The 25,002-nt window shown below is 45.6% G+C and overlaps 1 protein-coding gene across 3 annotated transcripts in view; it reads left to right on the top strand.

The window, feature by feature from the left end:
* The window catches only part of LOC138453708 (solute carrier family 22 member 2-like), a 442,975-nt gene that overhangs the window by 367,877 nt on the left and 50,096 nt on the right, over window positions 1-25,002 (top strand). For all 3 annotated transcript variants that reach the window (XM_069606817.1, XM_069606816.1, XM_069606815.1), the window contains 2 exons: window positions 5,433-5,545; window positions 21,617-21,716. In XM_069606817.1, the coding sequence (XP_069462918.1) occupies window positions 5,433-5,545; window positions 21,617-21,716 (213 nt within the window). The remainder of the gene's footprint in view (window positions 1-5,432; window positions 5,546-21,616; window positions 21,717-25,002) is intronic.

Below are 25,002 nucleotides of genomic sequence, written 5' to 3'. Positions count from 1 at the left end.
CACACTGGTCTGTATGGATGAGAGTCGACGCAAATGGAAGCAGCCGGTCTGCCAGTACTATGGCAGAGATTTTGGTGTCTAGGTTTAGCAAAGAAATTGGATGGTACGAGGCACAATCCAGGGGATTTTTCTCAGGCTTTTAAATCAAAGTCACAACCGCCTCATGCATTGTGGAAGGGAGCTTCCCTACCTCCATACCCTCCTCGCACACAGACTGCAAGTTTTTAACTACCTCGGGACCCAGTTCTTTCTAAAATTCCACCGTTATACCATCCATGCCTGGCGCTTTAACAGCGGGCAATGTTCGTATCGCTGTTAAAATGTCACTTTGCGTAAGCGGTTTAGCTAATGCCTCAACCATCTCCCGTTCTAACGTAGGGAGGAATGCTTCCTTCACAAACCCCACTAGGTCTTCAACAGCCACAGTTTCCATAGATGCATACAATTGCGGCTAGTATGCACGAAAAGCGTCCAATATGGCTTTGGATTCTACCACCACTCGATCATCCGTGGCGCATACTGCTGCAATATCCGTGGCGCCCATTCCTGGCGAAGCCTTGCCACCAAGAGTCGACCAGGCCTGTCCTCCTCTCCATACTGACGGGCCATTGCTGTGCGTGCTCGGTATTTAACCTCCCGATCAGCCAGATTATTTAAACAATCTAATGCATCTCGTAGCCTGGCCCTAGAGTCTGCATCCCCTACCTCCCCGGCTTTTGGCTTTTCTCTCATAACCCTTAATTTCCAATTCTACTTAGGTCAATTGTCTTCGAATCATCTTCAGTACTCCCAACTCCAAAGAAATACCCCCCCACCGTGGATACCAATCCAAGGTTTTCTTGAAAATACAACTTAACAAGGCTAAGCACTTCACTCCGGAACACTATGTCAGACAAGGCTGTGACTTTAAACCTCCAGAAGAGCCTAGGGACACCATCACAGCCCACATCTAGGGACCAAAGAACAGGTGTGTGGTCTGACAGCGTTCTCGGGAGAAGGAAGCATTCGATCGTCATGCAGACCAGAAGCAGGCTTGCTTCAAACGCAACGAAGTATTATGGACCGACGAGTGGAACGAATACTCTTTAACCTCAGTGTGGTGCACCCTCCAGACATACATCAACTCCAACTCAGACATGCACCTCCGCACCATTTCCACAGCCAGAGAAAGAGGACGAACACCACCAGCAGATGTATCCCTCACTTGGTCTAAGATGACATTGAGATCACAAGCGCACACCATATTAGTATGCTGGTATTTAAGACGCCTAAATAGGAGTGACTCAAAAAGGAGGGGTCATCCACGTTGGGGCCATAAATAATAACAAATGTTTTAGACATGTGTACCCAGCTACCCGACACAATCACAAACCTCCTCATTGGGTCAACTACAGTTTCCGTGGTACGAAATCGAAGCTACTTGTCTAACAAGATCATGTCGCCAGCCGACTATGTAGAATAGGAGGTATAATATCTACAGGCCCCCCAGGATCTGGCAACCTCCTCATTCGCCCCACCAACCAGGTGCGTCTCCTGTAAAAGAGCGACTTTAGCACCGTGTCTTTCACAATAATGAATCATCTTTTGAACTTTACGCAGATTGTTTAGCCCTCTCACTTTCCAACTCGCTATCTTATAACTGGCCATAGTAAGCTAATTGTTCCAAACAGTCTAGCCCGGTCTCCAAACATCTTGGTTCCAACATTATACTCCTATGCCCAACCACAATATAGACTTACCCACAAGAGACGTGAATCATTTTTCAAATTCAACTCCCAACATTTCCTTCTTACTGCCCCTCCACCAACCCCCCTAAACTCCAACTGCTCCCTGATGCACCCTCCCCCACACACACTGCCAACCCACAACTAGTAGTGAAATATTCCACCCCCCTCCCTGACCCACACATACAAGCCAAAATGGGCAACACCCCGGGGTCTCCAGACTCCGCTACCAAAGGGACCCGCTGGCTTCATCTGCCTCCAGGGGGAGGCTGTTGTATCAACAAAGGTGCACAGCCACTGGACCAATTCGTAATATGGGCAACCAAATATAAAATCCACAGAAGGTGCACACATATATTAATGTTAATCCGGCAGGGCACACAGCAGTCTTGCTTCACCAGGGCCGTCAACTCCCAACACTCACAATGCATATTCACAAAAGTGATACAACAGCCCCACATAGCCTTGACGAGGATATCCCCTCACTCCTTCGGCAGCGCCTCTAGAAGGTCCTGCACCGGCCAGGGTCAGTGAAAATATTGGACTTGCCGCCATGAAGCACCCACAATCTAGATGGGTACAGCATAGCATATTGCAATCCACACTCATGGAGGGCGTGCTTTGCCGCCAGCAAAGAGAGGCGAACCTTCTGGACTGATGGGGTGTGAAGTCTGGATAAAATGACACCCAGGTATTATCATATTGTAAGTCTCCAAGCTCGCAGGCTCTGTGAAGAATCATGTCTCGATCCCTGTAGGTTAACAAGCGAGGTATAATTGGTCGCAAGCTCTGTCCCGGCCTATGGATCAGTTGTGACACCTGGTGCCCCCTTTCGACCAGAAATTGTGATGACAATGGGGGTGCCTGCAGTACCTCCCGGATTAACTTTTCCATGAAAACCTCCATGTTCTGCTGTGAGACTGAATCAGGGACACCCACCACCCGGATGTTGTTCCTGCGGTTTCTCGCCTCCAAGTTTTTGTTCTTCTCACTGATTGCTTTAACTTCCCTCTGCAATGTGCGCATCACCTGTGTCACTTCCCTGCTAGTGTCCTCCAAGACCCCCACTCCGTGTTCCGTCTCAGATATCCAACCACTCTCTTTCTCAATGCACTCCTGCATGCCGACGACCTTGTATGACATTCTGCCAAGCTTTGTGGTAATGGACAGAAATCCGGATCTCATTTTGGACAGCACTAAACTGAGTTCCGACGCTGGAGCACCTTCAGTAGGTTTTGAGCTAGCCTCATCCAGGCTGGTGTGACCTGGCTGTCCAAGGTGTCCCTGGGTGATAGCATCTTCTCTCCCCTGCCACTCAGGCCCTCCTTCTTGGATAAAGGCAAGCAGCATTGCCACTTATTACCCTTTGCCATGCAGTACCACGGCTCAGGGGGCTTTTATAGCACCACAACTGTACTTTCAAGGTGCCCCAGTCACGGCTCCCTTTCCAGAAATTCAGAATATGCACTTCAGCGCCGTTCTCCAGAGCCCTCACCAGCAGTACTGGTAAAGTTGTATATGCCCTTGATCACACGTGAGAGCACTGCTCTGGAGTTTACAACTGTGGAAAAGCCGTCTTTCCTGTCACCAGTGATGACCATTAGTCCGTGATGACAGGGGTCAGCCCCTGCAGGCAGCCAGCCAGGATCTGGGACAGCAGGTAGCTCACTCCACCCAGCAATGGGAGAGCACCCAGCTGCCAATATCCTCAGAGAGCCTCACTCCACTCTCAACAAATGGCACTGCCTGCTTCTCTGTGAAAGAGCCTCCTGCGTTCACGCAGCACCAGCTTCTCCAGGTTGCCGCCTCCCGCAGGCTGGCACAGATACCAGGGAAATCAGGCACACAACTGCAGACCCAGCAAAGTGGACCCCAGGCCATCAGCTGTAGCGATGTAGGGCGCAAAGCCCACGCTCCTCCTCCGCCATCTCCAAGCGGGCGGCCCCGGTACCGAGACACAACCCGCATCAGTGGCCCAGCTGCTCCGGGCTCCTCTGGCGATAACCAGCACCACGGGGGGCAGCCTCTCACAGCCTCACGGCACCGGTCCTCTCCGCTATACTCCCCCGGCCACCACAAGTAACTTGCTCCATCCGTAGGCCGCACAGCCACAGGAACGCACTCTGGACTCCTCCACAGTCCCAACTTGCCCAGTTGGTGGATGGCACGTTTTGGATTGTGCCCCGCTACAGGAATTATGGGCACATGCGGTGGGTGCAGTGCTTGGCTTCTGAGCTCAAGAGGAAGCCATTTGGTTGCGAGCGCCCCCTGCAGGGCATTTTCTTACAGTGGCATGGCATTGTTTTACTCGCATTAAGGTTATCATGTGTTCTTAAAATGGGCCTGGGGGGTGCCCTTTAAAGAAATTGTTCCTTACTATGGGATTGTATTTTTCGCTAGCGTGAAGGGCAGAGTAGATAAGATGAGTGTTCTTACATGGTTCAGGTGGGGGCATTTTGCTAGTGTCAAGAGAAAAGTCAACATGATGAGTATTCTTACATGATGAAGGGGCATTCATGCAGCCAGCAATTACATGTTTTCTTACTGTGGAATGTCTTGTTTTTTATTGGCATTAATGGCAAAGTCAACTTGATGAGTGTTCTTACATAGTGGGGAAGAATTTTTGCAAAAAGCAAGGAAATATTTTCTTACTGTGGCATTGCATTTTTTACTGTTGTTAAGCCCAAAGGTAACATACTGAGTTCTTAGAAGGTGGTGGAGGGGGTTGGACGTTTGTGCAGGGAGCAAGGAGATGTTTTCTTACTGTGGCATGGCCTATTTTGCTTGCATTAAGGGCAAAGTCAGCATGATGGTGGGGACAGGTGAGAAATTTCTGGAGCCACCAAGAACACGTTTTTTACTTTGACATGAACGATTTAATGGCATTAATTGGATGTTTTCTTACGGCTTTACTACTACTACTAAGGACAAAGGGTTCCCAGTCTTGTTGCTGTACATTCTTTACTGCATCCATTTCATACCACCAATGTTTCACTGAATTTTACTTCTGGTGTAGCATGGGGGGAAATGGAATGTTAGGGGGATGTCCCCCACATTTTGCAGTGACAAAAACGGTAGGAAATTTGCTGTGATTAAAACATGTGCAGTAAAACACAAAAGACCCATACACGAAGCAAAAATGCTCTTGTGGGAATACTGGCGTAAAAAGGAACGGTAAAGTCTATATGCAGCCAGCATAGACATGTATAGGCACATTCAGCATGACATTCCTTTTATACTGGCGTATAGTGGGCAAAGGCATCATGACAATACTCCTGTTCACTGTTGGTGGCATGGAATCTAATGGCCTTTGTCATGCCTACTAAACTTATTCTAAACTATGTGGCTTTTTACCCAATTTTGCACAGACATTGTTCTGTAAAATGTACCATTTTAACCAATTATTTAACACCTTTTCTTAAGGGAGAATGCTCCTGAAACCCCCTTTGGTTGATTCAGACTCCCTTGCTATGCTTGGTCTCTCCCACATATTTAGCCAAGAACAACCCCTATTCCCTCTGCGGATACCCCTTGAGGTGGGCCCAACTACATGAGCTTCAGGTCACACTTGTTAAAGAATCCTTCCTATGCCTTTGTCACTGCACAGGGCCAGGGCCAGGGTTTCAGTTACATACTTTAACTCAAATTACATAATGTTTCCAAATGTCATCTATGCTGAAAACAAAATGTATTTTCATGATTTCCTAGAAACCTCGGCATAATGGTCTGCTCCTCTATGTGTGACCTTGGAGGCATCATCACTCCATTCCTTGTCTACAGATTAGCAGAGGTTTGGCATGAGCTACCCCTTGTCGTGTTTGGTAAGTGGTTGCCCTTTCTTACAAAACATTGCAACTCTTAAAGTAGAATAATATGTAATCAACACTTAGGTATTTAATATATATTTTCACTCGTTAATGAATGTTAATCATGTGGTAGCTTTAGACCAAGGCAAAAGTCTTACATCGCTGATATCAGTATTTATATACTAACAAATGTTTTTGGCTACAACAGAAGACTGTCACCTTGAAACCAAGTGGACACCCCAGTGGCCGAACCATACTGTTTTTTCAACAATAAAGGTTACTCTAGTTTACAGTACATTTTGCACACAACAATGGAAAACACAAACATACAGTACTTGAGAGTGACATCTGAACTTATCAATCCTTTTTCTCACCCAAAAGGGCCATTTATGAGCACATATCACTACTATTTTGGCTCTATAAATCTGCCAGAGATGCAGCGGATAAAGCTGTCATTCTACCACTAGGCATTCCTTGTCTCATAATAGCCAGAGCTTTGGTGAAATAGAAATTAGAGCACGCAGCCATGAATCATGAGTTAGAGACTCATCCCGGATGCTCTCTTTTACATTGTGTTAACATATTTCTAGGTCAGCTTTTTATTGAGATGTAAATCAAAGACCCTTTATGTGTTAAATGTGATTTTGTTTATGTAAACAATTACAAATCAGTAGGTACTTAAAACATGAGACACAGATGAAGGTCTTGTGTTTATAGCATAGGGCAACTGGTAGTAACTATAGAAGGTCACAATCAGTTTAAACGTATACAATTAACATGTTTGATCCCACTAGGGAACCAGGGCTCCTAAGCAGACTCTTTACTTACTTAGGGGATTTGTCCCTAGTAGCAATGATGTGCAATTCCTATCTCAAAGGAATAGTTTGAGAGAGCTCCCACCAGTATGATTTAGGCTACCACAACCTAAACATTGAATTGATTTTTGCAAAGTCGGTTTTACAGTCTTCTTATGAAAATAAAGAAGATACATTATTGTTTTCTTCTCAGAGAGAGTTATTTGAATCAATGATTGTATTGTATTGAAATTTGGTATAGCGCGACCATGACCAATGAAGGCATCAAGGCGCTAGAGAGGGAGAGGAGGCCACTCAGAATACTTAAAGCAGAAGAGTCTTCGGACGTTTACGGAAAGAAAGAAACTGCGGAATGGTACGAATCTGAACCGGAAGAGCATTCCGCAAAGTGAGAGCCAACACAGAAAATGATCGACCTCCAGCTCGAGTCCGAAGAAATCGTAGACTACAGAGCAAAGAGAGGCCAGAGGAGCGAAGAGCTCGACAAAGTCTGAAGGGGGTTAGTTTGGATTGCAGAAACTCTGCCCCGGTCTTATGAATGGCTCGATAGACTAAACAGAGAGCCTTGAACTTTATACAGTTTCTCACAGGGAGCCAGTGAACCCAGTGAAGTTGATAGAGGAGTTCCTGAGAGTGTGCTAGTCTGGGTGCATTCAGAGCCAGACGAGCTGCCAAGTTCTGAAGAGTCTGCAGGCGTTGATGAAGAAACTTGGGTTGGCCATGATAGATTCCATTACAGTCGTCAAAATCCCATTAAAGAAGCTGTAACAATTTTGGATCTAGAAGCAGCTGTGAGAAAAGGGAGAACCTTCTTTAATATTTTGAGTTTGGCAAACCCTGTTTGACAGATTGCCAAAACTTGAGCTGATCTAGAACTAGAAGACATGATCTTTTATACCAAGGTTTTTAACCACTGTAGCAGGTTGAGGGCAAGGGCCAAAACAAGAAGGCCAGTAATCAGAAGACCGAGAGGAGTCAGAGCAGGCAGCACCAACCAATAATACCTCAGTTTTCTCGCCGTTACGTTTAAGCCAGTTGATAGACACCCAGTTAGCAACTGCTGAGAGACAGTTCTTAAGTTTATGAGGAGGGTCGGTAGGTGAAGCATTAAGACGAAACAAGATTTGAGTGTCATCGGCATACGAAAAGAAGTGAATGCTGTGACTAGAAATCAGATTAGCAAGAGCCAGCATGTACAGATTGAATAAAAGAGGGGAGCGAGCAGAGCCCTGTGGAACCCCACAGTCTAGTGTGATAGAAGAATACATAAAAGGAGGAAGAGAAACAGTCTGGGTTCGGCTAGAGAGAAAAGATGAAAACCATTTTCAAGGGATACCAGAGATTCCTGCTTCTTGAAGACAGTGTAAAAGTCTGTGGTGGTCACAGTATTGAAAGCAGCAAAGAGGTCAAGCCGTATAGGAACAGCGGCCTCTCCACTGTCCTGAAGTAGCGCAATGTTGTCAAGAAGAGAGACCAGGTCAGATTCAGTGCCCATGCCGGGGCGAAAACCCACCTGGAAATGATGGAGAAGCTGATTGGTCTTGAGAAAGGCAGAGAGTTGAGGAGTAACAATGGCTTGAAGCAGCTTCATGATTACGGGCAGAAGAGAGATAGGTCAGTAATTTTCAACCTCAGCCGAATGAAGGTGAGACTTCTTTAGCAAGGGTGGAGACCACAGCCTGTTTCAGTGTATCTTTGATAAAGCCCATTGAGAGTGAGTGTTGAAGAGCTGAGGTGAAAAGGCGAGCGAATCTACGAGAGAGACTTTGCAGAATACAAAGAGGAATAGGATCAGTAGGAGAAGCAGATGTAAACTTATGAAAAGCAGTAGAGACCATAACATTAGTCACAGTGGCAAATTGAAAGTTGTTAACAGCAGTAACAACTGTATAGGGCAGAGAATCGAAGGAAGTGTCAAGAGCAAGTCTGTCGGCACAAATCTTCTCCAGAATTTTGTAGATCTTATCCTTGAAAAAGGGTGCAATTCGGTTGCAGTGGGTTTGCGTGACTAGGGTGGCAGGGCGAGGGCGAGTCAGTCAGGTGGGTTCCTTGGCCACCTGGAACAATTCCCTCGAGGAGCAAGCAGCATTCAAAATGCGATCCGTGAAGTATTGGGCTTTAGACTTTTTAGTGCACCTTGGTAAGTGTTGCGCGCCTGGACATAAGCCAGGCATAAGCCAATGATCATGTTCTTCTCTGCCTCATTTTTGGCCAAAGAATAGGCTGCAAAAATACTTTGTATGAAAGCTTTAAAACAGTTATAGACATTTCTGTTTTCTTGTAGGAGACATTGGGCATCATTACAGGTTCTGTACTGCAGTACAAAGGTGGCAGTAATTCCGATATCATCACCTTTGTTTGGCAATAATGGAATTACTGCTGTTTTTACTATTCCTCTGCATTCCAAGATTGGAGGAAAAGTGGAGTATTCATCTGCAGCAAACAGCTGGAGGTAAACCCTCTACTTTCCTCCAAATATCAGTGGATTTACCACAGTGGAATCACCCCTCAGTTATTCTGCCAAAATCCCCATGCTTCATCCCTCAGTAGACATTATGGCAAATTCTTCAAGAGTTCTTCTGTAGGCTATTGTGTAAAACATAATCAATAAGAAATATATGCCATGTCTTATTCTAAACTGTTACAAATAATATGATAATAAAACATGAACATTTATTATATTTTAATGGGCTCAATTCTCAAAATTGGTTGCATAATTGCATTGAAAATACTGAATGCTACATAATTCTCCAAACATTTTATCTACAGTATTATTCATTTGGAGTGCCATTGCAAATATGACTCTTTTTATGATCCTCAGCTGATGTCTGATCTCTTTTTGTTCTATCCACTCCTGCAAAGATGCAAAGTGAAGCTCTTCATCTGTATTCCCTAGTTTATTTGTACACAATTGCTCAATAACATCCTTAAGGAATGCCAACATATCATCTTAGTGATGACTCGCAGTAATGAATCGCAGGAATTTGTCCCTTCTTCCCAAAGGGGAGCCACCCCCCCCCCATGAGGCTAGGGAAGTGAATCTGTTCCACAACACCCTCTCTAGGGGTAGAGGCAAGTGGGACCTCACCAGGAGACACTCTCCCCCTTTGGGCACAAGGCCTCCCGTTGCTGCGAGGAACTGCCTAAATCACATGCCAAGAATAACTCTTTGAATATACCTTTACGAAGATTGGTATGAAGAAAAGCTCAATATGTGTTACTGTTATCAGGAAACTGTGAAGCTTCCTTTAAAGGAGAAAACACATGAAATTGAGACAAAAAAGAGGATATGGAGGCAAGAAGTGAAACCACATGACGCAGAGAGAGAGAGGGAGAGACGTTCATTGGGGAAGTCCCACAACTAGATCACATTTGAGAGGGGAGGAGATTGGCAAGGAAAGAAAACAAACGTGTTGGAGATCTGATGTAGAGGGAAAGCCAGACGTGCTGCATCCCATTACAAAACAAATGCAAGGAACTGAGTTTGATGCGATGCATCTTAAAACCGGGAGAACAAAGGAGAAGAAAGTCTGACGCATGGTGTCTGACAGCGCTGAGACAGAGAGACAGAAATTGGTGGTGTGACCACAACAAGTCAGTGGTGGACCCCGGGTCCCTTAAGCAATGCCAATACCACTCCACAACGAAGGATGCAGAATCTAATGGTATTGAAGATACTGTCTGGCCACCCAGAACAATGACAGGAAGAGAGAAGCAACCCCTAGTGATTAAAAAGCCTGGTGATGTTATCCATACAGACATCAGGTAATAGGGAAACCGGGAGTCCCAGGAGTGCGAGCAAGAATAATTACAGGACCAATCGTATTCGTCCCATTGAAGTCCAAGAAACTGTAACCTTTGTCAAGCTGATTGGCCCGAGAGGACCGCGTACCTGTAGTCTTGGTGGTTTGTCTCGCAGAGGTCGCCAGTCTGGAGTCCAGGAACTGATGAGATAGCGGCACGAGGAATCAGCCCCTCCACCACCCAAAGGAGGAACTGGGTGAAGGATGGACCAACCCCCAATGTCACAAAGGCACTCTCCCAGGTAAGCGTGACAAGAGGATGTAGGCTCAGATGGAGGGAACCATAGTCCAGGTAGAGCTTGTTGTCCAGACCCTGAATCTTCCAAGAACCTCAGTGCAGCGACAGTTGATAGATAGACCAGTGTAGCAGAAAGGTATTCGTAGTAGGCAAAGGAGCTTGGCTGGTGCAGATAGTTCCAATGGTACACAGGATGAGATTCGGAGTCAGGCAAGACAGGAAAGAGTGAGGACAGTTGGAACTAGTTGTCTAGCCAATTAGAGAACTGTAGGAACGTGCCCAAGATGGAACAGGGGGAATGCAGGCTAGTGTGGGATAAGTCCCCTCTACAAAATGATGACTCAGGACAGAACTCCGGAATGGACTGAGGGAAGACTGACCCAGGGCAGAACCTAGGTAGTAGCTGGAGGCTGGCTGGCCCAGGGCCGAACCCAGGTGAGGATTGAAGGCAGGCAGGCCCAGGACAGGACCCGGATAAGAACTGGAGTCAGGCTGGCCCAGGGCAGGCCACAGGTAAGGACTGGAGGCAGGCAGGCCCAGGACAGGCCACAGGTAAGGCAGGAGGCAAGCAGGTAGGCCCAGGACAGGCCACAGGTAAGGCTGGAGGCAGGTAGGCCCAGGACAGGCCACAGGTAAGGCTGGAGGCAGGTAGGCCCAGGACAGGCCACAGGTAAGGCTGGAGACAGGTAGGCCCGGGACAGGCCACAGGTAAGGCTGGAGGCAGGTAGGCCCGGGACAGGCCACAGGTAAGGCTGGAGGCAGGTAGGCCCAGGACAGGCCACAGGTAAGGCTGGAGGCAGGTAGGCCCAGGACAGGCCACAGGTAAGGCTGGAGGCAGGTAGGCCCAGGACAGGCCACAGGTAAGGCTGGGCAGGAACAACGAGGAAAGCGAAGCGAACCGCGTTGAGACGCGGCCCGCTTTGACTCGCGGCCTCTTTTATGGGCCGCCGGCGCCCGAGAGGCCTGGAACGCAAACCGTTCCGTTTCTGGGCGCCGGCGAACCCAGAACGAGGCTTGGAAGGCAAGCCCCCACGGCGCATGCGCGGAACCGAGAGAGAGGGCCTCCGCGCATGCGCCGAAGGCCGCCGGCCCTGTAATCCGTTGCTCCCCTCCCGGCGAGTCCCCAGACGCGAACGCGCGGGTAGACTCGCCAGGAGGAAATGGGAGCGGCAGACCCCAGTCTCCCGCGTGACATGACAACCTTGAAGCATAGAGGGCAGAATGAGGATAATTATGGGACCAATCATACTCGGCCCATCGAAGTCCAAGAAACTGTAAACTTGAAGCATAGAGGGCAAAATGAGGATAATTATGGGACCAATCCTACTCATCCCATTGAAATTCAAGAAACTGCAAGACTAAAACCCAGAGGAGTTAATGATGAGATTCGTTATAGGAACAATAATACTCGTCCCAGTAGAGCCAAGGAAATCCGAATACTGAGGCATGAAGAAGTAGATGAGAATCATTCTTGGAATACTATTGGTTGTATTAAACAAAGTCAAAAAGGAATATCTCTCATTGGGGAGAACCAAGAGGAGCAACCCATAAGGAAAGAGAACATGTATCAAAGAGAAACGAAGCCGAAACAAGTTAGTATATTGAAAGAGCTGCATAAACCGATCAAAAGAATCTCCAGAGACCACCTGAAAATCACGTATTAAACAAAGTTGGTGGAAAGCCATAAGTCAGGAGAAGGAAGTCATTCTCCTGTTCTTAGTTGTTATCTTAGCGGTAGGGTCAGTTGAGGCTAGTTTGGACTGTGGACAGTTTCAGTTAAGGCAACCACTGATGGCAGACAAGCACCTTAGCTTGTTTTTTTTAGGTAGGGATGCCTTACAGTATACGGAAAGATAGGCCTCAAGCACACACTTTGTTTTTTTATAACATATCCTCTGTACCAATACACCTCTTGTATATAATGAAAATTAGTCTGCTTTTAAAGGCGTTTTCACATCATCATTCAACATTCTGACCCGAATACTTTTCTGAATATCTACATATTTAAGATATTCAGATTGTATTATGTTGACAGTTAATTCATGGTAATGGAAATAACACCAAAGAGTACACTTTTCTATACGCCCAATTGAGTTTGGTGCATCTGTACTATGGAGGGACTGAAAGACTGACTGTCTTTTTACATAAGTAACTGCAGGGAGTCATCATAAACAATAATGTTTTCCTACAAAAAGTTCTTCATTGCCAGTTTTAGCACCTTCTGCTTTCTCAAATGTATGAAAGCTATCATAATATTGGATGCCATACTAACTTCATCAATTATTAGAGTGTTAATTTTCTGGAGTACTCTGCCAACCCTGTGAGCTTCTTCTGAATTCCAAAATATTGATATACTCAATTGGTAGCATCACCTTGCAGTGAGGAGTTACACTGCAATGTTAAATGTTGCCAAACCAATGGGGCAGTCATCACCCAAGATAGAGTACATCATATTTCTTAATTTAAAACAATCTGACTCTGTATCACTTTCCATGTTATGATGCAAGTAGTGTTCAGCTACATTCTACAAGCAAAGGTCCTCCATGACATTAACACTTTTGGGCTAATACGTGTCAGCCAGATTACTTTATAGGATGTCTTTACTGACCAAGATATGTCTTCAGTTTCATAAAGTGGTTTAAGAACTTGTTTCCTACATATTACAGCACCAAGACTCAATTGCACAACATTGAATGTAAGGGCATAAAAAGGAGCACTAGTTTACCTGTTCAAAGCCTCTTAGACACCGTATTCTTCATGAGAGACTGCCTGTCTGCCAAAACCACATTAACTTTACTTTTTCCAGGCTCGGCCAAATAATCTGTACCATACCATGCAATTGCATTATCAACCAGTAATTCACATATGCATGATCTGAGATTGTTCATCTCATTTGCTGTTGTATGTATATTAGATGATTTGCCTGTGATATGGTGGCTGTCAGATAATAGAACACTGTTTGCCTGACAAGCTACACAAATAGGCCTTGGGAAACCAAATCTACACTTTGTACGAAATATCCCTTTGCTGAAGAGAGAGACCTAAATGTGGCACTCTCAACCTCACAGAAATGAGGTGTACATCATTCCTGGCCTCCTCCTGCCCATCATCAATGTATCGCAGATATGATAAACGTTATTCACTCAGCCAGCCATTTATACCCTATCCTGATGACCAGAGGTGCTGCTAGGTCTGGAAAAGATCCGGGGCTAAGCTAATGTCGGAACTGTCGGGACTAGGGGCTAGCTATCCTTTTGGTTGTAGTCCCTGAGCTTTTATCCAGGGCTACAGCCAAAAGACCCGGGGCTATAGACCCCTCAGCCCCCCTAGCAACGCCTCTGCTGATGACGTTGTTGAAGAGATACACCTGCAATTGATGGAGCAGTTCAACTGACTGTAACCAAAAGGAAAGCTGATGACGTCACGACTAACACTACGACGTAGATGCGTTAGACATGAAGCACACACGCATTCATGCACGTAGTTACACAGACACTTAGGCTGCATTACTCTTAGACACAAAGAACACGCTTATGACTCACTTAGCTAGAGGACGGACTCACCTTTGCTAGGCAGTATCCGCAAGTTGAACAAAAATACATAAGAACCTCTTGCTGACGCTTATACGCAATTAACGTGAACGTCCATGAAAACAAAGATTGAAGGCACAGGTACATTGAAATGAATGGGAAGATGCTGGAAGGGATCGAGAACACAGAGGGAGACTTGACATGCTGACATGCTAATATGCGCAGACCAGGCTGTCAAGCCTCTTTCCCAACCTCCCTTCCTCTACTCTTCATTCTCTTCAACTCCTCCAGAACAGAACCACAAGACTTATCAGTGCCCTCAAGCCGAGGGACAGCATCTCTCAATGTCTCCCCATGGCTGCAAGAATCAAGTTAAAGACTCTTTGCATTGTCCACAAGGCCTTCTGAGGCCTGGGTGCACTCGATCTGCAACGTTCTCTTCCTAAATACTCTCCTTCCCGAGCCCTCTGCTCATCTACTTCCAATGCTCTGCGAGTGAGCCGATTCTCCAAGCAGAGATATGGGGGGAGATCCTTATCCTCAGCAGGTGCCTCCCTCTGGAACAGACTCCCTGCCTCACTCTGTCTTGAACCAGAGCAGCCAAAGTTCCAGAAACTCCTCAAGACCTTCCTCTTTGCCTCCTCCTTCTCTCTCCCCCTACCCTGCTAACCATCTCCTTTCCGCTCTACACTCCCTGCTCAGTATTGCGACTGGCTTCTTGGTGCACCTTCAGAGTTTCACAGGTCTCTAGCTTTCTTCACAGTCTTCCTGCACTTGCCTTCGAGCCCTGCTCTACCACAGCACTTCTGCACTCCTGCACTTTCGGTTACGACCCATGGTGGGTCTACAGCCCAGCACTTAACCCATGTTCTGGTGGATTGGGAGCACTTGTTCCCATGACCCTCCCCCCACGCACTCCTTTTAGACTACACAACCTGACTGTACCACACCTAGTAAGCTCGTTGTCTTGTTCTCCCTTGCATGGTTGCACTTTTGAAACACTTGCTGTATAAGTGCATAATAAATAAACAATCAATCAATCAAAGCTATTGTGCACAGCCTTGCCAAGGGCACCGAGAGAGGGGAGGTTTTGAGTTAACAGAAGAGATAGGGCACCTGCAAGAGTAAAAGCTGTAAATTCTTATAAATGCAAGCAGGAAAATCAAGTTTGTGGTCCTTACACACATGACCTGAAACCTGAAAGACAGAGCCTATTAATTCAAGCCAGACGGAGAACATCATTCCCACCCAACTGAAGGCAGGGTGATACAAAAGTAAAACAAGGATGAAAGCTTAGTCTCAAGTCTCAAGTCCTATAGAATCGCAGATGGTAACTCTGTGGCTGTTTCCACCACCTTGAGCTGGTACCTTTCCAATGCACCAAGGCTGAGAAGACCCTTGCTGACCAATCCCTATCCACCTTCCATGCTAGCTCACACATTGTTGCGAAGCCCAATCACAGCACGTTAACATGGTAGTTGCAACATACTGCCCAATCTCCCTTTTGGAAGAAGCTGGCAAACATTTTGGGAAATTAATCCTAATCTCCTTCAGGACTGGGACGTAATTAGTCACCATCACGCAGGGTTCAGACCAAATCGGGGCTCAATGGACCTCTGTATTTTTGTATCTAGCTTATACAGAAGTATACAGTTGTTAAATGAGGAGTCTTGTGAGAGCTGGGTACCTGTTCTTCCTGGTGAGTGACAGATAGTCTGTCGACGTATGCAGAGGTGAAGAACAAGCAATGCGGGGCACCAACCGAACACCCACCTGGTTGACTCGAACAGGACGGAGCTGGACTGGCTCCCAACACCACGGGGCAACACTTCTCAGATTAGCGTGACATCAGGACAGTGCAAGCACTGGCATAGAAGGCCTCGAGATGGTCCAACTGTAGTTCAGGTGTTCCGAGAGACCGAGGTAAACAGGTTTCAGGAGGCAGGACGATGAGGTTACAAAAAGGGAGCAGTGAGCTGGTTCCAGAAGGCAGGGCACCAAGCAAAGGCACAAGGCAGGGCAAATGACAAGAGTCTGACATCCAGGAGACAGCCAGGAAAGGCCAAAGGGTGTCAGGAGAGGGAATCCAGGATACCAGAGAAGAGAGCGGGAAACCCCCAGAAGGAGAGACAAGGAACCGCAGGGAAAGGACCCAACCCAGGCCCGGGGTAAGATCCCAACCAGACTCAAGGAAGGCACAGAGACCAACCCAGCAAGGAGCAGGCAACAAGGACATGGAAGGAGAAAAGGCACGGCAATAAGCAGGGACCAAGGACTAGTCCAGAGCGAATAATGTGATCAGGGGACTGACCGCATTGAGAAATGGTGTATTCTTACAAGCAGAGTCCGGATGTGGGTCCGGGTCCAAAACGAGCCGTGGTGCGCAAGCCATGGTTGCCAAGCAGACTGCGCATGTGCACAGCTTCGGACACAGACGCCTGCGCATGCACAGACCCATGATCATGGCTGCACCCAAGGAGCCAGAGACCTGGACCGGACGGGCCCGTAAAATGCTCCATCAGGGCTATAGCATCCATGTCGGGACCCGCCGGAATGGACGACCCCGCCTCCCAGTCCCAGTGAATGGCATAACAACACTATTAAACAAAATGCATCTTTACATGGTTTTCTTAGACCTAAGGACTGCCTTTAATCTAGTCTCAAGGGAAACATTATGGCAGATCCTGCTAGCCCAAAAAACTCCTGTTGATCTGGTCTCCATTATTTCTTCCCTCTAACCAGCTAACAAAGCAAGAGTCCGGAATGGCCCAGGTGGTGAAACGACCTAAGCCTTTGGTGTACACAGAGATGTAAGACAGGATTGTGTCCTGGTGCCCCTCTTATTTAACATCTACGTACAAGAGATCATCGATGCGCTGGTGGAAGAGTGCCGGGACCCCCTGAGGATGGCATTAGACAAATATCCTGCTCTTTTTTATGCTGACAAAGCTGTCCTGCTTGCGACCACCCCAAAGGGCCTAAAAAGAGATTTGTGTATTTTCCAAGGCATATGTAAGCTCCTGGGTCTTAGTCTCAACACTGACAAATCTAAAGCGATGGTTTTTAAACCTTTCCTCACCAAACGCAAATCGTAAGTGTTGAGTGTGTGTGATTCAATTATCAAACAAGTACCCCATTTTGACTACCTAGCGGTGCGTTTCCAGGAGTCTGGAGGCTGAGGAGCACAGTTGCTAAAATCTGCCATCACACTGGATAAATATACTCTCTCTTTTTTCTGCAAACATGGTAGTAAGGCAATTGCTCTGGCACTGGACCTGTACCAAAAGCAAGCCCCAGTGGCTTCAATTTACGGTATCGAACTATGGTGTTGCTCCAATACTGGTAGGTTGGGTACTTGTGAAAATGTGTTTTAAGAAAAAATGGTTGTTATTACCAACTAGCGCCCCTTCTTCACTGCTCTTTCTAGAACTTGACCGTGTCCCACTAACATCACAGATAATATCTCAAGCCAGTATTATTCTGGCTTAGAGTGTGAGACTCCAAAGAGCTAGAAAATATTGTAATGTGCTATCCCTAGTTTTGAGCTTAAACAGAGGCAAGAGTTTAAAAAGTTTCAAGCATGTGAAGGCAGTAGTTTTTGACTTAGATTGGCCTGGTCTATGGAATAGTTTACTGAAGGGAGGATCCAGAGGACACAATTTTTATAAAGGTATCAAAAATATTTATTTAAATTGATACAAAGTCATAAGACGCAAGATTTAATGAATTAATCTAAAGAGACGCAAGATTTAATGAATTAATCTAAAGAGCGACAATTCATTGCAGATAACATCACAACTGTGACAAAACACAAGGGATTAAGTGACAACTCATTCACACCCATCAAGCAAACAATCTATCCTAATACACTCATCCATATACAATTCAACATTCATACTTACATAACACGTAAAATAAAAATACATATACAAATTATTTCATCACAACATTGAAAAAGAACAATATTCCACAATGTATGTGTATTTCTTTTTTTCTTTCTTTCTTTTCCTCTGTCTTGGAGTGAGTCTAAGTAATTATCCAATATAATGCAAGACCAATATTTCTTTTTTTCTTTCTTTCTTTCTTTTCCTCTGTCATGGAGTGAGTTTAAGTAATTATCCAATATAATGCAAGCCCAATTTTCAAGACTCTAACAGGACCGACCGGTATCCGACGTGTAGTTGTTGTTTCACAACATCTTCATCAGGGGACTAAAGGACAATCTACAACAACAAAATATATATATAACAACATAGGTCTGATGGGCTTCACCAATTAGTGGCACCTGCAATGGTCATATAGCAGTCAGTACATTCAGATGCATGAGTGACCAAAATTACCATAGTAAATTCACCAGATGCTGGGATCACCTCCATGACTGGCAGGTAAGCACACAAAACCTCTGGTGCCCTGGGGACCTGGGCCTTCATTGAGTCAAGGGTGGGGTAGGATGGGTACAAACAAAAACCATATCTTAGTCATGGTAGGTGAAGACCAAGGAGGAAGACGGGGACAGGGGGGAGAAGAGAAAAGAGATCCACCTGCAATGCTGGGCAGTATCTTCTTCTGAGACAATGGGGCATTGCAAGAGGTATACATTCACGGAAGGGTTATTCTGCACCTGGTGGCTTTCAATGGACCACAACAAAATGTGTGCTGTAAATTGTGCAAGAAGATGAACCTAGTCCTAAGGAATAAAGTATGGATGATTGAGATATGCGCATATGCACGCATTCTGGATTGAGTGACAGCAACGTTCAACAAACCAATGCAAATGCAGTCAGAGTAACTCACTTTTAAATCTTTAATTGCCAGGTCGCACTGCCACCATGCTCCTTGGAAGGGAGCACAGCACAGATAGGGGAGTTAATGATTTGACCCAGTACTCCTAAAGACAACAAATTGTGAAAAATGTTGGAAAAACCTTTGCCGCCGGTCAGTCGACACACACAGCAATATCAATAGAAGATTGACAGGGCCCTCCCGGCTGATGCACACAAGTTAAACACAAGACTGCACTTAATGCATAAATGGCGTCGGGGTCCGGGATTTCTGCAGTCTTACTAGCACAAAGGTGGAAACCAAGTGAGCTCTGCCGAATAGACCATTACCTGGAATTTAGCGTTGCATTTGGCAACGCGCTGCTGGCGGCATCGGGCGGAAGTCCTACTCTGGAAGTGGGACAGCCCTGATATTAAAGGGCTGTCCACTCAGTCATATTCTCGGTCGCCTGATACATATGGGCGGAGTCATGTCCGCGGGCCGCCTCTAAGGCAAAAAAGAGAAGACAATTATAAAAAGTAATTAAAGTGCACATCCTATTGAGTGAACAAAATAGTTTCCAATTTAGGAAGCTGTGACGCAAAAGCGCCCACCTGTGGAGACAACCGTAGAGGATGGTGGAAGATATATTATATAATATGTCAACGTGCTCAGGCTACGTCAAGACAAATCTACAAATTAATTGGAAACTAATGATGCCTACGTTGGGGCGCAGACAAGGTGTGTACGAATAATGCATTATATAATATGGCGCCGTGGTCATGATACATCAAGACGAACTGGTCACCTGGTACATTTGGGCGGAGTCAAGTCCGCAGGATGCCTCTAAGGCAAAACGGAATAAAAATTAATTACAGTGCACGACCTGTTAAGTAAACAAAGCAGTTTCCAATTTGGGGAGCCGGGACGCAAAAGCACCCACATATGAAAGCAACCATAGAGGATGGTAGAATACCTATTATGTAATATGTCGCCATGCTCACGCTACGTCAAGACAAATCGGTCACCTGGTGCACATGGGAAGAGTAATGTCCGTAGGACGCCTCTAAGGCAAAAAGGAATACAAAATATTTGTTTGTGGACATTTTTTATGGGCATCGTTCTAGCGCATCAACATAGACCTCACTGCTTTATCAAAGATTGTTTGCTTCCTGGTCTGGTCGAGCTTGCATTATTCGTAGACACCTTGTCTGCCCCCCAAATATAGGCGCCACAGGTTTCCAATGAATTACCCATTGCCAGCTAGATAGACCTAGCCCCCTCACCCTTCCTGTCACTACAGTAGCTTATCATATCTTAAAAGCCCTTGTAATGTGCACGTACGCCCGAAGGAATCTTGGTGCTACTTCAGCAACGGTCCTCCAGAGCATATGAGCTGCACAGGCAGCCTGGCCTCTGTAACCAACCATTCAGGCATTCTTCACTAATTGGCTGCCAAACTGTTAGTGATGGGGGCTTCATGGTTTTTCCTGCATGTTATTTCTCCAGCTAATGAGATCTAGATTCCAGGTGAAAAAAGCTGTGGCACATTTAGAACTGCCTTTTGTAGGACAGCACAGATATCTGCTCTTGGCACTGCCTCTTGGTCCAGTGGCCAAGGTGTCGCAAGGACTGGTCTAGGGGTAGCAGAGGGTGACCCTGGGGTCCCTGACAGCCCTCAAATGACGTCCCTGCTGGAGCACCTCCCCATTAAAATAAAGAAAAGATCATGATTAAAATGAACAAAAAGTCACTTGCTACTCAGTAATTATAGTCGGTGAAAATGCATCGCACCAAAATTTACAGAAGAATCCAAACTGCCATGGAATAAATTAGCAAGCGAAACATGAACCACCATGCTTTAAGAAGTTAGAAAGTTAGCCATGGCTGTTGTCATTGAAAACTGGGACAGACCATAATGCTTTGTGGAGGAGTGAAATGTATGAGGGTCCATAGCACCTGGTTAGATGGAGCGAGGCTGTGCAGGGAAGGCTAAGACATGAACAAGCAAAGCAGGGATGTGCAGACGAGGACAGCACGAGGCAGCACTATGACAGCAAATGTGTCTTCTCTACAAGGTCATAAGAACCACGATCTCATTACTCCTTATTTGTTATGAGAAAGACTATAAAATAAGCCTGTTGATTGGGTGTCCCTTTGTTCTGAATGGGATACTCTGTTGTGTTGATTCATTGCATTGCAAAAATATGAACTGACACTGTTCCCTGTTGTGAAATGAAATTGTTGAGTCGACCTAGGCTCTGAGAACGCACAGCGCAAACGTTTATGTTCGTTTTTGAACATTCACTTGGGTGGAGGACAGACCGTAACAATCCACTTGTTTGTGTGTTGGTGGTAAAGCATATCTATGTTTTGACCACACCAGACACACGGTCACTGATGGTGGGAGGATGCCATGTGCAGTTTGCTTGCTGCATCTGGTGGCCACCAGTATTCACACATTGGGGCTGTTTCTTCCATTTTACTTTACCTTGATGCTTTGTTTTCTAAATTCCACAGAAGCCTAGCAACATCCCTTTGCACTATCTGAAAAAGGGGCATAGTTCACTTGGGAGAGTGGGGCAACATTGTAGTAAAACAATTAGAATTAGTTGTAGCCTTACCTAAAATATATTAGAGCACAACTAGTACATTTCGCAGTACATGCATAACATAACTCAGACACTCATACTTGATACTGGTCCCAACATTTATTTACATTCACCCACACATTTCCAAAACCCAGTCTTGCTCTTTGCACCTATCACAATTCAATTTGAATGGTGGCATTTCAGTTTCGACGAGCTGGAAATAATGTACAAAAGAAAACTGCTTTATTGAGGGTCAATTCAATTAACTGTAATTTGCATTTCACCAATATTTGAAGTCAAAAGGTCCATTGAAACAGATCATATAACCTATCTGTCTTTTTTCCCTAGCTGCGGTTGGAATGACTGCTGGCGGGCTGGTTTTGCTTTTACCTGAGACCAAGGGCAAAGCTCTGCCTGAGACGGTTGAAGATGCAGAAAACTTGCACAGGTGGGTTCAACTTTCCAGCTTAAGTCCGAGTTTGAGCAGCCATAGAAGGAACAGCCATAGCAGAAGATACTTGAATGACAGACCCACAGGAAATACATATCTAACCACATTTGGGATCTCACTATGAGATGCAAAGTAGCCATTTTTTGAGTAGTACAATGATGACTTTGCACCAGACTAGCAAAGATTACAACATACATGGGTAGGGATAGTTTACCCAATCAGCAAATCTACATATACTGACAGTATAGCAAATGGTAAAGGTCAGGGCAGGTGGCCTGCAAAGATCAACCATGTGGGTTGAAAAACAGTTTCATATTGTGAGGACACGGGGATATCTGGACTGGAGTTTACTGAACAGACAAATGTTGCAATCTTTTTAGTGCATGGGCTGGAAAACTGCATTTGACCACATGTTTTGGATTATGAACTTCCATGGTCCCTAACCGTTGCCTATGCTGTGTAGGGCTAGTGGAAGCTGTAATGTAAAACCTATGAAGGTTCAAAGATAGCAGACACCCACTGTATTGTATCTGAAATCGTAGATTCTTATGTGCAAGACCTACTTTCTGTAGTTATTCTGCTCTTATTTACAGTGCTTGGCAAATGTTTTTGGCTCTTTCTAAAAGATATAGTATATTGCATATGTGCTAGAATGCACTCTATAACTTCAAACACAGTAGAAGATGTTTCACCATGGCTAGTACTTACCAGTAAGGTCATTGAGGCGATCATAAGTGGTGTCATAAATGATTTCTCATTCAATGGGCCTCATTACACGGATGGCGGTAAGGGTTTACCGGTACCGGTATTTTACCGGTACCGGTAAATCCTTACCGCCTTACTACGAGGTCCCTTTGCGGGTTAGGGAATTTAACGTCTGCATTTTGCCGGCATTTTGCGGTACCGTAATTAGCGCCTTCCCCATTCCCATAGAGCCCTAAGGGGCAAAAATGGGAATGGGGAAGGGCAATGGTGGAAGGGGGAATTACCGCCCCGCCAACCTTGGAATAGGGCAGTAATTCCCCTTTCCACCAAGGCGGTGCCGGTATTTTACCGGCATGAACCATGGCGCTGATAGCGCCATGGTTCACCGCCCTCCGTGTAATGAGGCCCATTGTCATCACTAAGTGATATCGTTTGTGTGATGTTATCAGTGTGCTTAGGCGGTGCACAATGGGGTCCTCATAGTTAAGGTGGCGTAGCTTCCAACACCTGGCAAATTTCAGGTGTTATGTTGCATTAAATCGGCACCTTAACCTCACTTCAACTAAAGTGTTCTTACCGAATTTCAAGAGTTTTGTTACACTGAAAATGTCCCCTTAACTTTCCTTTAACTATGTTTTCTGTCCACTGGATTTCAAGGGTTGTGTTATTCTATACCTCCCACCACCTGTAATTGTGTCTTTTTCCTGATTATATATCCACTGTCATAGCATTTGTTATCAATATCTGTTCTTGAATTATTCAACATCGGGTTTATCAAGTATTTCATAATTTGTTGTGTGCACTGCAAAAGAAGGGATTGGTAATGGTGTACTGTGATGAGGAAGAGTGAGGTGAGGTAGTTGAGTACTGCAGCGAGGAAAGGTGAGGTGGAGTTAGTGAGGGACTTTGAGGAGGAAGAGTGAGGTGCAGTAGTTGGGGACTGTGATGAGGAACAATGAGGTGGGGTAGTGAGGGACGGGGAAGAGAGAATTTGTGGTAGTGGGGTAGGGTCACAAGGAAGGGTGAGTTGGTGGTAGTGGTGTACTGCAGAGAAAAAAGATTGGTGTTGTGGCCGTATAGGACTGTGATGAGGAAGAGTGAGATCATGGTAGTTCCGAACTGTGATGAGGAAGAGTGAGTTTGTGGCAGTGGGGGACTGTATTGAGGAAGACTGAAGTTGTGTAGTTGGGGACTCTGATGAGGAAGAGTGAGGTGAGGTAGTGAGGGATGGTGATGAGGAAGAGTGAGTTGGTGGTAGTTGGGTACTGTCACAAGGAAGAGTGAGTTGGTGATAGTTGTGTACCGCATTGAGAAAGAGTGATGCAGTGGTATAAGGGACTGTGAAGAGGAAATGTGAGATTATGGTAGTGGGGAACTCCGATGAGGAAGAGTGAGTTTGTGGCAGTGGGGGACTGTGGTGAGGAAGAGTACAGTGGTGGTAGTGGGGTACTATGATGAGGAAGAGGACACTGTAGTAGAGGGCCTGTGAAGAGGAAGAGGGAGGTGGTGGTAGTGGAGTACTGTGAGGTGGAAGAGTAAGGAGGGGTGACTGGTGATTGTGACAATGAAAATTGAGGTGGAGTAGTTGGGGAATGTGATGGGGAAGAGTGAAGAGTAGTTAGTGGGGGAACTGTGATGGAAAAGAGTGAAGTGGAGTTAGAGTGGGGGGTTGTGATGAGCAAGAGTGAGGTGGGGTAGTTAGGGACTGTGACGAAGAAGAGTAAGGTGAGGTAGTTAAGTACTGCAGCAAGGAAGGTTGAAGTGAAGGTAGTGGGGGACTTTGAGGAGGAAGAGTGAGGTGGAGTTAGTGTGGTACTGCAACAAGGTAGAGTGAGATTGAGTTAGGGGGGTACTACCACGGGGAAGAGGGAACTACGTTCATGTAGATATCTTCCTGCCTGACATCAGGAGTGAGTCGAGATCGTCACAGTTAAGTCACATGAAAAGCTTGTCCAATCACAACAAAGGATATAGTAAACAAGCATCAGCTTCCTGCGCTTATTGATTGTGCACTTTGTATTCAACTAATTATGCAAATATAAGCTTAATTAGATCAGTTAGCACACCCAAAACATATTAAACCCCCTAAAGTCCCCATTCCTCTCATTTTAACTTTTTTTTTAATAAGTAATCACTGCAATGTATTTTTCGAAACATAAAAACTGTTTCCTAAAGTAACTTAAAATACTCCTCTTCCCCTAACTAGCAGTCACCATGATCGCCGCATCTCAGTTTATTATAGTTTTGAATTAATTATGCTTTTTTGTTTTGCCCTTCATGCCAATTCTCGATTTTGGGATCTCTTAACCTGCCCACATGCTCCCTACTTGCACCCCTTATTTTGTCATTTTTGGGCAGTTTACAAAAACGATTTGAGAACTTGATTCTCGAGTTGGTTAAAGGCAGATTTCAACAATTTAAAAGCTTGGCACCAGCAAAGCATCATGGGAGATATTGCTAACATTTCAGGGGCATCCTGCTCTACGTCAGATTAAAAATAGGTGGTGATGGCCCTCTCAATGTCACTTTTAAATTCCACATCTGTTAGGGTGTGTGACTTAAATCGCTGGAGCGGGCG

Source organism: Ambystoma mexicanum, chromosome 4p (genome assembly GCF_040938575.1).
Source record: "Ambystoma mexicanum isolate Mex_15411 chromosome 4p, UKY_AmexF1_1, whole genome shotgun sequence".
Lineage (NCBI taxonomy): Eukaryota > Metazoa > Chordata > Amphibia > Caudata > Ambystomatidae > Ambystoma > Ambystoma mexicanum.
The sequence above is the reverse complement of the archived record's forward strand: the minus strand, read 5'-3'. Positions and strand labels throughout refer to the sequence as shown.